Below are 15,507 nucleotides of genomic sequence, written 5' to 3' on the forward strand. Positions count from 1 at the left end.
GGAGGGCTGCAGGTGTGCAAGGGCTAACTGGCATCCTGTGACCCTTAGGAACATAGTTATGGAAAGGGCTTTTGGAGGGAGAACAGAGATGTGAAATTTGTTACCCTCTCTGCAACCAGTCCACTGCACAAGAAGCCTTCAGCGCAGGGACTCTGAAGACTCCTTGTGAACCTGCAGCCCTCCTTTCATCACCAGCAGGCTGTGGAGAATGTCAGCCACCACCACCACCACCACCACCCCTTTTTTTTTTTTTGCTTTTTAAAACCATTGATATTCTGAAAAATTATTTGGAAGATTGAGAGCCAAACTAGATTATATTGTAGTACACTGACCCTTTATGCTGTATTTATCAGAATTTATTACTCCTGATTTAACTTCACATAAAACAATATATTGGCTTGGTTCTTTGAGGGAAGGCTTTTAAGTTTGGTAACTTTAAGTTTGGTCAGAATGCATCTGACATTCTCTCAAACAATGGGAGTCTTGTGCTGAACCACTTCTGTCGATGTGATTAACAGACTCCAAATGGATATAATTCAACTTGGCTCAAAAGAGAATAGTTGAGCAAGAAAACAAGGGAACTAGAAACAAGTTGAACCACCACAGATCCCTACAAGTTTAGTTTACTATTGTAGGTGAATATTATGAGTTGTGGTGCTGTAGTATAGGCAATAGCTATCTGTATTGCTGTCTCTGGTAGTGCTTTATTTGTAGCAGTTGAAAGGAAGGAATCGTCTTACTTTGCAGAAATGTCTTAAAGCAAAGGTGGTAGTGTTGTAGCATGCTCTTGTTGCAATGGAATGTCAAAGGTGAAACTACTGTACATATTCAACAGATCTGTTGGTACTAAAACAAAAAACATTATACAAAGGACTAGAATTGAGTGTCCATGAGTCAGATTGCAAAGAACCATGTATGTATACATTTCCAAACACTATAACTTCTAAAACAAAAAAGACATAAATGGTACCAGGAAAAACTCCTCTTATCACCCCCTCCCCCTCCCCATGTGTATTTCTGGGTGAGCGAGCTATGTCGCACATTTGGTTTCTTTAACAGAAATTATAGTGTATTTCACATTAATGTGCTCATCCTGAACATATTTTCTCTGAACTTAATTGTATTGATTTTTAAGATATTTAGGTGAGATAATTTATTACTATGAATATTAGCCACCTAAATTCAGTAAGGGGAAAAAAGCTTTCAAATAAGCTAGAGTTCCTATACAAATATTGTATTTCAACCAGGAGCAGAGTTTATACCATGCTTGGTTGAAGAAATGCTATGATATAGCATATTTTGTTGATGGAAAACATAACACTGACTGCACTATCTTGCTTAGATTGTGCAGCATCCCTGGGACCAGGTAAATTAGTTTAAGCAGATAGGCACAATTCAGTCAAACAGCATTTGGTAACTCTGAAATGTTTTCTTCAACTTCAAATTTGTTATCACTACTGCTGGATAATTCTTCCTCCAAGTTCATTCCTGCTTCATTATTTGGCCTTTGTGACATGGGATTCAGAACTCTTTTCTGCATTTGATGGATTTGTGTAGTAGTCGCCTAAAGGTCCTGAAGATGGGAGGGCCAAGAGCCAAACATGGCCAGAGGTTACAACTGCCCCTCCCCTGCTGTTTTCTTACTGCCTACCCTCCCCCCCCCGCCCACCTGCTGGCTATGCCGCTGCTTGCCAGTGGTTTGTTTCCCCACCGGCCAGCTGCCACCACGATTTTCCCCCTTCCTGAATTCTCATATGGGATTCTTCAATGGGTACTCCTAGGAGAAATATAAAGGATAGCAACAATATACACATTCTCCCATACTCTAAATGAAAATTTTAGATGATTTCAATGCATAGATTAATAAAATGATCTTCCAACTTGAGCAAATGTGTTTCAACATCAATACATCATTATCGAAGCTCTATTTCAGGCAGCTGGAAACATTCAAGATTAAATACAGTAACTGAAACCAATCCGAGGGCATCGGGAAGGAGGAGAGACTGTTCACAAAATCAACCCTTTTTATAAGCCAATAAATTTTACTGCCTTTCTCATTTCCTCCTTTACATTAATAGTTGGCAGTAACTGTTCAGTATACAACACACATAAATACAAAGCTAGGAGTTTAATGCAGTTACTTATCGGTGAATAAACAGGAAACAGAATGCTATGGTTTAACTTGATGGATTAATAGTGGCCTGCCTACAATATAATGTGTTTCGGTTCAATGGTGAATATTAAACACGATCATGTGCATAGGGAACTGAATAGATTGATGAGTGTGAAATTGACCAGCAAACAACCAAATGGTCAGGGATAGTTACTATTCTTGGACACAGAAATATGGTTGAGGGGGTGGCAATGAGACCAGATGGTATAGAAAACCACCAAAGAAAGAGTTAATGAACTACAAGTCAGCACACCTGCAGATGATTCCCACAGATCACCTGTGGGAAGTTAGTTATGAAGCAGTTAGTTATGAATGTTATACAGGAGAGCTCTGTTTCATCAGATGAGCAGGTAGAATTCTTCAGAAGAAAAGCCGAAGAATTAGTTCAAAAGGATAGTTAAACTCCCAATGGCTCAGTCTAAGAGAATAAAGTTTGAAGAAGGGTTACCTGTACTTTAAAGTCCCTTATGTGTCTAATAGAGCCATCTGGCAAACACAAAAGCTAATTTATTTTGCACAGCACCCATGACTTTAAAACAGCATCTGGTCAAATCCGGACTTTGACAGCAAGTGTGAGAACTACAGGTTATTCACCTGTAACATTGGTTCTTCGATGTGGTCTCTGTCATTTACACAAATGGGTGCATAACAAGCTAGCACCCAAGGAGGAGGAGGGAAGACATAGAACAATCATGTAATCTGCCAGGAAACTTCTTTATGTCAGAACCAGTACATTAACTGAAAATTGACTGCAGGACACACCTGCCAAATACAGCATCATTTCGAGCTTTAACATCAATTGCATAATATGTAATAAATGAATGGGGCGAAGCCCAAGTAGCTGCCTGAAAGACAGTGTCCAACGGGACAGCTCGATCAAAGACCACAGACCGAACTGAGTGCACCTTAACTAGCAGGCAACTGTTTGTGAGCCAACTGATAACAGAGTTCAATTGTGGAAACTATCCAATGGGATAAGGACTGGGCCGAAACCTGAAGACCTTTACCTGGCCCATCATACAGGACCAACAAGGAGGGAGTTTTCCTCCACTCCGCCAATCTTTGGACATAGAATGACAATGCTCTTCAGATGTCCAGACGGTGCAACCTCTGCTCCGCATCTGAGGAAGGATTTGGGGAAAATATTGGTAAGATGAGCAGTGATGAACAGTGAAACATGGACACTACCTTGGGCAGAAACTGTATATCAGGTCTAAGAACCACCTTGTCCTTATGGAACTCAAGGTATAGTTGGTCAACCCTCAGTGCCCTCAACTCGCTCACCCTCCTGGCGGAGGTCACAGCCACTAAGAAGGCAACCTTCCAGGTCAGGAGCCATGGATCAATGGATGCCAATGGCCCGAAGGGCGGCCTCAGCAAGCCCACCAACACCAGAAAGATCGCAGGCTGCGGCCATTATGGGATCATCTGGAAACATGTGGGACAGGTCCTTTAGAAAACTTTTTACCACTGGATCCTTAAACCATGAAGCCCGGTCTGTAGCTAAATACACTTTAAGTGAGGAGAGTTTCAACCATGACTCCTTAAGAGTTAACAGATAATTGCATATATCTTGCACAGAAGGGTTATAGGCATCAAACCCATGCAATGATGCAAAGGAACAGAAACGAGTCCATTTATGATGACCTTTTGAGTAGATTGCTTACACGAAGCCACCAGAACCTCCCTTAGCCTTAAGGAAAAACCGGCCCGACCTTCCACATCGTCAGATGGAGGAGCTGAGGGTCTGGATGGAGTACTCTCCCTCACTCCTGGGACAGCAGGTTCAGGAGCACCGTTAGGTGTATCCATTCCACTGCCAGACATCTCAAGAACACGTGTTGTAGGCTTGATAGTTAGCCACATGCAGATGGAGGATGGAAGCAGAATAGTCTTCTCCTGAAGGAGTCCAATTTCCGGCCCTCCTTGTCACCCGGTGCCGACTAGCCATGACCTCTGGACCTCTGCAACAAAACTTCCACCACAATAGAACTGGGTGCTGGATAGTTCTTTAGGAATGCCATGTCATCCTGCGCCTGCACTTGGTAGAAGTGTTCCAGGCGCTGGTTAGGTTGGGAGAGGGTAGCTAGCTTCTGCCACTGACCTTTCATAACCCCCAGCAATGCTGAGTTGAGTGGTAAAGCAGCCGGTACTTTGGCCTCTGAGTCAATTAAGTTGAATAATGGATCCAGCTCTCCCTTCTGCTGGGTACCAAGGTTGACTCCCAGAGCCAATGCCATGCAGACCACATAAGCTGAGTAGAGCTTGAGGTCTTCTGACGGGGAGACTGGCTTCAAATCCGATTAGATATCAAGTGGTGACAATGCACGAGAAGCACAGTCTGACCCCTGGGATCTGTCATCACTCTCCCTATCGGACTCTGGGGGAGCCAAAGAGTCCTGAGCATTCGGAGTCAAAGCCCCTAGTGAAACTGCCTTGACCAGAGCCTCATCTGGTACTGAGGTTGGCACTTCCGCCGGTGGAGCCAGAGATGGGGTTGCAACCTGTTGCAAACCCTGACCTGCAGGGGGTAAATAGAGTTCCTCTGCCCGGTCCCTTGGGGAGCGATGTGGAGAACGGGAGTGCGGCCTCCCTTCAGAGTGTGATGGGGGGTCCGTGCCAACTCCTAGCTGCACTATACGATCCATACGAGGGGACCTCCGTGTGACGGGGCCCATACTGAGGCTTGCTATGGTCGGAGTACTCCACTCGGTAGTCCCCAAGGTACCGATTGTAGGAATTCACGTCCCAGTGACAAGTGTTATAAACCAGTTCTACAGCAACTAAGGGAGAATGATGTTCCGTCACCCGGTTCCGATCTGAGTATGTAGACCAGTGATTCTGAAACTTGGGTCCTCAGGTGTTATTGGACTTCAGCTCCCATAATCCCCAACCAAAGGCCACTGAGGCTGGGGATTATGGGAGTTGAAGTCCAATAACACCTGAGGACCCAAGTTTGAGAATCCCTGATGTAGACTCACGATGGTCCCAATGTCTAAATTGGCAGAGCATTCTTCCAGTCCCCCAGAGATCAGCATGATCCCAACCAGCGGCATAGTCCATGCACTCCCAGGTGGGCAATCAACGGTCAGGGGGAAACGCCCCCTGTCCGACAATGCATAGCCCCATTCCTCAGATGCCACCAAACGCTCTGTGCAGGAACAAACCCTAGTGCAGGGTTTCTCAACGTGTGGGTCCCCAGATGTTATTGGACTTCAACTCCCATAATCCCCAGCCCCAGTGGCCTTTGGCTGGGAATTATGGGAGTTGAAGTCCAATTACATCTGGGGACCCACACGTTGAGAATCTCTGCCCTAGTGGGTACCAAGTTCAGGCAGTCCTCCTCCGGTGAGTGCGATTGAACTGCGACCATTGACCTCAATGTCACATGATCCTAGTCCCCTTTAGACTTCTTTGCTGCCGGAAGCTCAGGAGGAAGAGCAGACGAGGCTGACTGCTTCTTTGGTACTGAGGGAAGATGTTGCCCCATTGGTAGGTCACAATACACCTTAACCTTTTTTTCTTCTTGGGTATCAAAGTCCCCGAAGCCAGAGATTATTTCGGTAGCGCAACCATAGGACTATGCGGAGGCCGCTCCGCCGCCACAGGCTCAATTGCAGCCATCGAAGGAGGCACCGTAGAAGGCGTCAATACCAGTACCGAGTGCGCACTCTTGATCTCCACCACCGCTGGTGCCAAGCGCTCCGATGCCACAGACAGAGCCATTTTCACTGCGTGTTTCAAAGACAAAGCTTCTGAAGACTGGAGAGCCAGATCCCACAGGACTGCACTCAAGTGAGAAGCCCTATTTTTGCAAGCCTGTTTCATGAATTTCTGGCAATACAAGCAGGTCTCAACTACATGGGCTTCCCCCAAACACAAAAGACACTCGGAGTGAGTATCAGGGGAAGGGATTTTGGATCCACATCAGACACATCAGGAGAAGGGATTTTGGATCCACATCAGACCTTCTTGAAGTTGGTAGTGCCTGGCATGCACACCAAAGGCCGGCGTGCCACCACGCTCTGTCCCATCTGGGAGTGAAGCCCGAAGAAACCCGAGAAACAAAAAATGCCCAAGGAAAAATGCTAACCACGCGAAGAATGCAAATAAAACAAAGAAGAAAGCAGCAAGGAAAAACCAGCAAGGGAAAGAATTTTCTACTCGCCGTCGAGCTGTAGACTCCATGATGTGCACTGAAGTGCAGACAACGAAAGACTGAGGGGATGAGGAGTGGCACAGCCACATATAGCGGTAGGGGGTGGGGTTCCCACCCAAAGCAGGAAAATGGAGCTTGTTAGATTCTGATGAGGTCTTTACACAGGGGCATAGCCCAGAGATCACGTCAAAGAAGAGGGATTATTTGATATGTGATAAGGAAGTGGATTAGTGGGAAGCAAAGGGAACAGTGTATAAGATCATATGTGTGGAATGTGAAGACTTTTATATTGGGGTGACCCATTGTATAAAAAGGTATAAAGAGAATTTAGCAGATATGCAACATAATAAAGACTGTTTGAAACTCTGGGTTAAACAGATGAAAGAGAAACATGAAGGAAGAGCTGTTCAAACCAATGTGTTTATTCTGGCTAATGAAGGACTATAGTGAAGCATAAGATTAAGGAGGCTTTTATACTGCCGTTACTGAATTATTATACTGAACAGCCAACTATTAATGTAAAGGAGGAAATTAGAGAGGCATTGAAATTTATTGGCCTATAAAAGGGTTAATTTTGTGACAAGACACTCATCATCAACTCCTGTCCTGCCCCTGGATTGGTTCCAGTTACTGTATTTAATCTATTTCCAGCTGCCTGAAATAGAACATGGATGATGATGTATGGATATTGAAAAGCATTTGCTCAAGTTGGAAGGTCTTTTATTTGTTTTATCTATGCATTAAAGTGGTCTAAAATTTGTCACATTTAAGAAATAATGAATGTAATATGGATGCTACTCGCATCTAGTTTAGATATCATCCTCTATAATAAAACTCCTGTGTGTGATCCCGTGCCGCCCGTGTCTTTTTGGGCAGTTCTGGGCATGCGCGGAGCGCATGCCCAGAACCGCTGAAAAAGATACAGCTGCCCAGACACGGGCGGCCATGTTGGTCAAATTATCTGATGTGGCGCAAACGATTCCCGCCAACACCGCCCGCCCATCCCCCCAGATGCCCAAGTCCTCCGCTCCCGTCCCCACGGGCAGCCATGTCTGCCGACCGCCTGCCCTCCCAGCTGCCCAAGTCCTCCTTTTCAACCCCCCCCCCATGATTAAGGGCCAAATCGGCCCATGCAATTGCTCCCGCAGCCGCCGCTGCCGACCACCCACCCACCCACCCTCCCAGCTGGCCGATTCCTCCTTAACCATAAAAGTCCCTATTTAGAGAAGGAGAGAGGAGCTCGCAAGCAGAGCTCCTCTCTGTGCAAAGTCAATGCCCGAACTGCCGCTATGGATGCAATAGGCGTACTTTGCGCACAAAGCGCCAGTTTGGGAAGAGGCTTTTCAGAGGGAGGAGCTCTGCTTGCAAGCTCCTCTCTTCTTCTCAAAATAGGGACTTTTATGGGTAAGGAGGAATTGGCCAGCTGGGAGGGTGGTCGGGTGGTCGGCGGCGGCCGCTGTGGAGACTTTGGGGCCCTTGCCTGGCAGGGAGACCGGCCGCGGCATGCAGGCTGGCGGCAGCGGGAGGGGGAATGGCGGCGGGGGGCCCGGAGCGCCCGTTACTAGCGCCCGTTATTTAATGGGCTGAAATTCACTTGTTTTATCAATACTATTCTAGTTCATGGTATTCCTAGTGTTATTGCTCTTGAAGGTAATTTAGGATTATAACTTTTTGAATAGTTAATATTGCATTTAAGGAGTGGGGTGGGACTGAAGTTATGATCATTCTTCTGCAGTTGCACAAGCTATAATCCACACTCTTAAACCTCTCCTCAGCCAAAGGCTAAAAGTAATTTAAAGGGATATTGCAGTTATTAAGATGCTGTAATCTGTATCCACTACCAGACTGCCCAACTGGACCATGAGACTGGATAACACACCTACACCCTCTGACTCTAAACCTGGTCACCATCTTGGGTATAAAGATACACATAAGAAGCACACATTAGTAGGACAAATCACTTTATTATAACAAAGAGAGAACAATGCTACTTTTGTTGTACAAAATACTGGATTTCTCTGTAGAGACCATTTCAGTCATAGGCCATAAGACAATTACTAGCTGGCTTTAAACCATCTCGACATTCCAGTTAACTATGGTATTGTTTCCTTTTGTTAAAAGTCTGTGGCTGGCTGATATTCTCTACTTCAAAACTATGTCCAAGTATTGCTATAAATCATACATAAATTTCTTGTTCACATAGCTAGATATTGTCACAAAACATCTTAAGTTAAATTGATGCAGTATGTCAGATAGTATGGACTTTTCTACTTATAACTTTTATACCAAGTTTATTATTCCTTGAAACTTCTACAGGATGGATTCAGATTTATATAAGATGTTACATGTTTCTGGTTTTTTTCCAAAAGGCAAACAAAAGAGAGCTTTCACCAGTTTCTCAGATAGCCTGATTTAATGTATATTTGAAGTTAACTTAGAGGGTCAGATAGCCAAGTATTTTGATTAGATACTTTTAAACAATAGATTTCAAATATAAAATTTAGATTGGAATTTACACATTTCAAGTGCTATTAAGAGAAGCAGGCCACAAAAAGTAGTTATACAATGTCATTTCATCTTAAGGGGGAACTACAGAAACAACTGGTATGCAAGTTACTAATTGGATGTATATGAGGTGAGGAAAAGACTGTAGACATGACAAATTATATATAGTCTATTGGCATAAAAACACTCACACTAGAAATCTTGTCTGGATTAACACAGCCACAAATTTACCTTTGGTAGTCATGATATACCCTTGAAAACAAGTGCAGAAATACATGAACTCAAAGTGCAAAATACTCACAGATATACCCAACAGATTATATTGTTAAGTAATATATCTACAATCAAAAGTTATTAGTAGCTAAGTAGCCATAGAACAAGAATTCTCACATTCTGTTGCAGCTCGTCTCCATAACTCAAGAAGTTTGTTGTTCTTTAAATAAATCCCTGGGTTGAGCTGCTTCTTTAATATGAAAAGGTACTTCTTTACAACCCCATGGCCATTAGCAGATCTGGATCCAGTCCAGAGTTGGAAGTAGTGTCTGGTGACCAAGGTAGAGGGAAGCACACTGCTTGTCTATGACAATTCAGGGAAGAACACAATCCTGGCAACCACATGCACTTCCTCAAGAAAGCCACCTGCTTTGAAGGACATGGCCATAAAGGTTTTCTGAAGTATTTATTTCACAGTACGAGTAAGAACCACCTACGGTATTATTGTAGAATAATCATAATCTTATGGCTGCTTCATATACTTTTTCCGATATGGGTATTTTATATATGCATCAGGTGGAAGAATATCCACCAGTTTTACTTTGTGTATGTACATACTCAGCTCTTTAGGTAGTATAAAAACGGATATCCCTTTTCTGACATCTCAGAAAAAGTTAATGTAATTTCTTTAATGAAACTGATGCATGACCTATTTAATTGTCTGTAATTAAATGGGCAGTTTGTCAGCTTGAAGTGTAAAATTTACCAAGCCTCAGATGATCTGTGACCAGCTCTTGCTGCTACATACAAAGCTGAGCAATGTCTTCTTTTCCTTCCAGTCTGTCTTAGGGAAATTACCAACAGAAAGTGCTACTTATTATTCTCAATTCAACAAGGCTTAAATTTTTTTCCCATTTTTTCATGGCATTACAGATTGTGCTGCAGTACTTAAGGCTGCATCAGCATTTCTACTGTCACACTGGTATGATTTGGCCAATCACATTGCCTTGTTCTGATCTATTGAATCTCTTCTTGGCAATTATCTAACCAGCTCTCTCTCACACACTCACACACACTCCCTCACCATGTTAATCAGTGCTGGGGACAAAGCTGGAGGAGCTGGGGTCAAGTCTTACATAAGCCATGGACTCACTGTGTGACCTCGAGCAAGTAACTGTCTCTTGACCTCAGTTTCCCTGTCTGTAAATGGAGTACATGTGGCCTCCTGCAAAGAAGTTCAATGAGGATGAACAAGGAATGATTGTAAAGCACTAACATTACCATAATCCACTTATAAAAACTGATCTCGTAGATCAAGTACTTCCCATCTTCACTTATTAGGCATTGATGGAAAAAATGAAGTGCAAAAATATTCACTTTATTGCACATGTGTCTAACCATGTTTCAAAGAGGAAAAAAATAATTTGATTTCGACACCAAAGGGTGCAATCTACAGGAGCCAACACAAGGCCTGTTGAACTGAATGTAATGACTGCAACTGTTCACAAAAAGGTGTTCCTGTTGGATTGTGCCTTTATGCTATATTCACCTAATGTACTTTATGTATATTCACCAAGTGCTGAATTAAAATAATTCAACCATTTTACTTTTGTAAACAACTAGTTATCCATAAAAAGGCATCCAAATGCTTCTGTTAGTACATTTGTTCATTTAGGAACAGATTAACATTCCTATTAAGGGCTGCTTCACACACATTTTTGCTACACGGAGTAGGGAAACACATGTATGTTCACTGCATAGACAGTCCTGTGTGAGCAGTCAAGGGTCTGCTTTATGCATATATGGTTTTCCTCTGTCCCTGTGTAGGAAAAAGTATAGTGAGGGACTGAAGCAGCTGGCACATTAGTGAGAAGATGCTTAGGTAAATCAGAATGTTAAACACCACTCTTACAATATGAAATTTAGGGGAAAACAAATCCTTGAGAAAACAGGAAAAAGAAAAATGTATGCCATAAAAGCATGCAGATATGTGCAAAACTGCTTTATGTTCTAGACTACTACAGAATTTTTCTGGAAGCAACACAACCGTTACAGAGTTAAAATCCTTATTAGTGCAAAATAGCATGAATATGCCAAAACAGAAGCATACAGTTTTCTTTTCCTTTTCAAATGAGACATTCATCATGGAGGATTTTAAATGTGTAAAGACTCTTGTAAACATTCAAAATATCTATTGATTTAACATGTCTATGCCCACAAGAAACTAATAGTAGTGCATTTACACTGAGTTTGCTTTTTTATAACGACTAGTTTATCAATTTGCATATAATCAGGGGATACTTTCAAAGATTAGAATATGTGTTTACAAACACTAGAAAATTCTTTACAAAAATGAATATATTAAAATATTCTATACATTCAAAGTTACTGTAAAATAAAATGTTTGCCTAAAATAACATGATGACTATGGAATAGAAGCCAAAAGAGAATGGAACTGCATAATGATCAAGACATTATGCTCATTAATGACGATTAATTAACTTCTGCTCATTAATGACCTCCTGTATCTCTCGGATTGCATTTGGTGCAGCCTGTGAGTCTTCAGGATTGCACCTGATTCTGTGTTGTCACTCTGTCCTGCCAGGTGGTCAGAGTTTGGTGGAAGATCTGCCCCTCTGGGATCACATCACTTCAGTTGATAATGGCCAGAGCCTACCATAACCCCCCCATGGTGTGTGGGGTGTGTGGGGAGGGAGACATGTTGCTCAATGGTAGAACACCTGCTTTGCATGCAGAAGGTTTCAGGTTCAACCTCTGGCATCTCCAGGTAGGGTTAAGAAAGACTCCAGTCTGAAGCCCTCGAGAGCCACTGCCAGTCAGTGTAGCTAATACCAAGCTAGATGGACCAATGGTCTGACATTCTAGGACGGCTTCTTGCGTTCAGCCCCTGCCTCCATTGCCATCACACTTCCCAGCAAGCCTTGCAATACGGGCAGAGTCCAAAAGGGCATTAAAGTGGACATTGCAGGTTGACCCTGGTGTCTGAAGTGGCAAATGAGAGCGGCCCTTCCTCACGGCACAAGTTGCTCATTCTTCAACTAACCACCATCTTAAGCAAATATCGTCTTCGAATCCCTGTTTGGATACAACTGTGCAGCAGAGCAGGGGCTGTGCAGGGACTTTCCCCATATGATAGTTCTCACGTACAACAGTGCTCCATGAAAGTCACTCCCACCAGAGAATTTAAGAACACGGGGAGAATTAAACATCTTATATATAATCTATCCCCTTCCCATGCTTTCTAGTTTTCTAGAAGGCAATTGGAGCATACACCCACATAGCAAAACTATACATTGGAAGCAAACCTGGTTCACTAAAATGATCACTGTAAAATTGTGATTCAATCATCAACATAGGGTCACAGTTGTCCTCAGCCTGGAACAGGAATCCTTACTATGGAGCAAATACTTGTTTTCCACAACAGGAACAGGACTCCTGTGGATACTTTCCACTAAATATAAAAAGGCAATTATTGTGATAAATAAGTTACCTTCAGCATCTGCAATGCCACAAATTTATTGCAGTCCTCAGACAACTTGTGCTGCAATAGTTCCATGATCCACAGGGGGCGCCAACACCCAAAGTTTTTTAGAACGTCTTCAGCACCTTCCCAAATGGAACCTCCAAACTTTACACTTCTTGGAGCTGACACATGCTATATACCCCTGGATAAAACTTGCCTTTAAAGCAGCAATTCTCATGCCAAATCCCAATCCTATTCTTGAACCTCAGGGAAGTTTAAAATGCACTTGGGAGTCTACAGCTATGTGTTGGGAGCTACTGAAGAGGAAGACTCTCCATGCATTTAGATGTGTACCCTCTGGTACACCAGGAACTCTAAACGTGGAGAATACTGAATAAAGTGGCATGAAAAATGCAGTCAGTATAGGTTCAATTCTGCAAAAACATTGATGCCGTCAAGTTAAAATGTAAAAATAAAGTATTTGGAGGTTGTACAAAATATCATGAGTTCTAACTGCAACTCCACAGCCTGCAGTATGATGTGCTGCTTCTATTTGGAACTTGACGTTTTTGTTTCTGCAGAGAAAGAGAAAACGCTGTTAAGTACCCAGTATTCAGGACAGAGATGTTCCAGCAGATACATATAATCCATCTGAAATTTGAGCCCTTGGATGTAAGGGAAGGTCTGTACTTGCCACTACAACATCCAATGAAACCATGCAAAGAGGTTTCAGCCTCCATCCTCTGGCTCTTGTGTAATGCAATTGGTACAGAAACTGCAGTTGGTACTCGAAGAGACCATGTTACTCCTGTGCTAAAAGAGCTACACTGGCTACCAATAATTTTCCAGGCATAATACAAGGTGCTGGTTATAACCTATAAAGCCCTAAACAGCTTAGGCCCTGGGTATTTAAGAGAACACCTTCTTCGCCATGAGCCCCATCGCCCATTGAGATCATCCAGAGAGGTTCATCTGCAGTTGCCAGTGGGTCGTCTGGTGCCTACGCAGGGAGGGGCCTTCTCTGTTGCTGCCCTGAAACTCTGGAACGTGCTCCCTGCTGAAATAAGAGCCTCCCCATCTCTGACACCAAATAAGTCCCTAAATACTTATTTTTTCACCCAAGCTTTTTAACTTGACTGTGGTTTTAAATTGTATTCTTGTTTGCATTTTTAATCTGTATTCTGTTATTGTAAACCACCCAGAGACAGAAGTTTGGGAAAGTCTACAAATTTGATAGATAGATTAAAAAATAATAATTCTAGAACTAAGTATTAATAAATAATAAAAAGAGATTGATAAAGCATTAAAATATACTAGCTGGGCCAGGCACAGAGCATCTGTGCCTCTAGTTCTCCCCCCTTCTTCCTACCCGCCCGCCACCATTTGCTTTCCCTCCCCGCCTGCTGGCTGCAGTTTTCTTCCCCGCCCGCAAGCCTGTCCGCCGGCACCAGCACTTTTGTCTCCCCCTGCCAGCAGCTTGCTCACAAACTCCTGCAAGAGCTGCCACACATGGGATTAGGAATGGGTACGCCTTAGAGAAATAGACAGTTCAAAAATTACACAAACATAAGAATGTATAATGGATTTTAACAAAAATCTACCCAATTCAAAATACAAAGATGATTAATACAAATTAATTCAATTCAAAACAATACAGAGATTAATAAAAAGACAAAATCATTATCAAGGCCACAGGGGGGAGAAGATGTCCCAGATTGCCAAACATGGAGAATGAAGCAAATCCCAAGAATGCGGCAAAAGTCTTTAAAAGTCCAAATCAAGCTAATGTCAACATCCAAAAGGAGTAGATCTCAAGAGTCAAAGAAAGCCAGACACATTTCAGTCTCAAAAAGAGTCTTCCTCAATAGCACTGACTAGAACAGTGCCAAGCTCCTTAAACTGTATATCAGAATACAGGATATATAACATATCAACAGCAGAATCTCATGAATTATTACTAAAAAAAGTCAAAGCAGCAACAAAGTGTAGGTCTTGCTTAGTTTAGTTTAGAAAAAAGACAACTGCAGGGAGACATGATAAGAGGTCTATAAAATGACGCATAGTGTGGAGAAAGTGGATAGAGAGAAATTCTTCTCCTCACATAACACTAGAACCAGGGGTCATCCCATGAAATTGACTGCCAGGAAATCTAGGACCAACAAATGGAAGTACTTTTTCACACAATGCATAATCAACTTGTGGAATTCTCTGCCACAAGATGTGGTGACAGCCAACAACCTGGATGGCTTTAAGAGGGGTTTGGATAACTTCATGAAGGAGAGGTCTATCATCGGCTACTAGTTGGAAGGCTATATAGGCCACCTCCAGCCTCAAAAGGCAGGATGCCTCTGAGTACCAGTTGCAGGGGAGTAACAGCAGGAGGGAGGGCATGCCCTCAACTCCTGCCTGTGGCTTCCAGCGGTATCTGGTGGGCCACTGTGTGAAACAGGATGCTGGACTAGATGGGCCTTGGGTCTGATCCAGCAGGGCGGTTCTTATGTTCTCTCTATAACCATAACTTGTTTCTTGACTCTTGAGTCAACTTTTGGAATTTGACAATTTGGACTTTTAAAGCCTCTTGCAGCATCTGGAGCCTTTGGAGTCAGGTGGTATATAAATAAAAGGAAATAAATAAAATCTTGGGATTTACTTCATTCTTCTTGTTTGGGATATCTGCCCCTATGGACTTGATAATAATTCTTTGTATTGTTTTTTGAACTGTTAATATATTTTCATTCTTTTTCAATCTCTTTTAGTATTTATTACTTCTAAATTATCATTGCTCTGAATTCTTTGCTGGTTGCTGCCGTGAATCCAATATGCATTTCCCATCCCCCATAGTATATTTTCTTATGTGATTTTTCCAGGCTCACAAGCATCGACACAGCACTCTTTTATGCCAGGAATTCAAAATTCAAATTACTCCCAAGGCCATTTTTACTCCTACATTAAGAACATCTATGGCACATTTTT

General features: G+C 42.8%; 1 protein-coding gene across 3 annotated transcripts in view; it reads right to left on the minus strand.

Moving 5' to 3' along the window:
* Window positions 1–8,276: 8,276 nt before the first annotated feature.
* The window catches only part of HCFC2 (host cell factor C2), a 42,385-nt gene continuing 35,154 nt past the window's right edge, over window positions 8,277–15,507 (minus strand). For all 3 annotated transcript variants that reach the window (XM_053257817.1, XM_053257818.1, XM_053257819.1), the window contains exon 16: window positions 8,277–13,109. In XM_053257817.1, the coding sequence (XP_053113792.1) occupies window positions 13,084–13,109 (26 nt within the window). In that variant the 3' untranslated portion in view covers window positions 8,277–13,083. The remainder of the gene's footprint in view (window positions 13,110–15,507) is intronic.

This window comes from Hemicordylus capensis, chromosome 5 (genome assembly GCF_027244095.1).
Source record: "Hemicordylus capensis ecotype Gifberg chromosome 5, rHemCap1.1.pri, whole genome shotgun sequence".
Taxonomy (NCBI): domain Eukaryota; kingdom Metazoa; phylum Chordata; class Lepidosauria; order Squamata; family Cordylidae; genus Hemicordylus; species Hemicordylus capensis.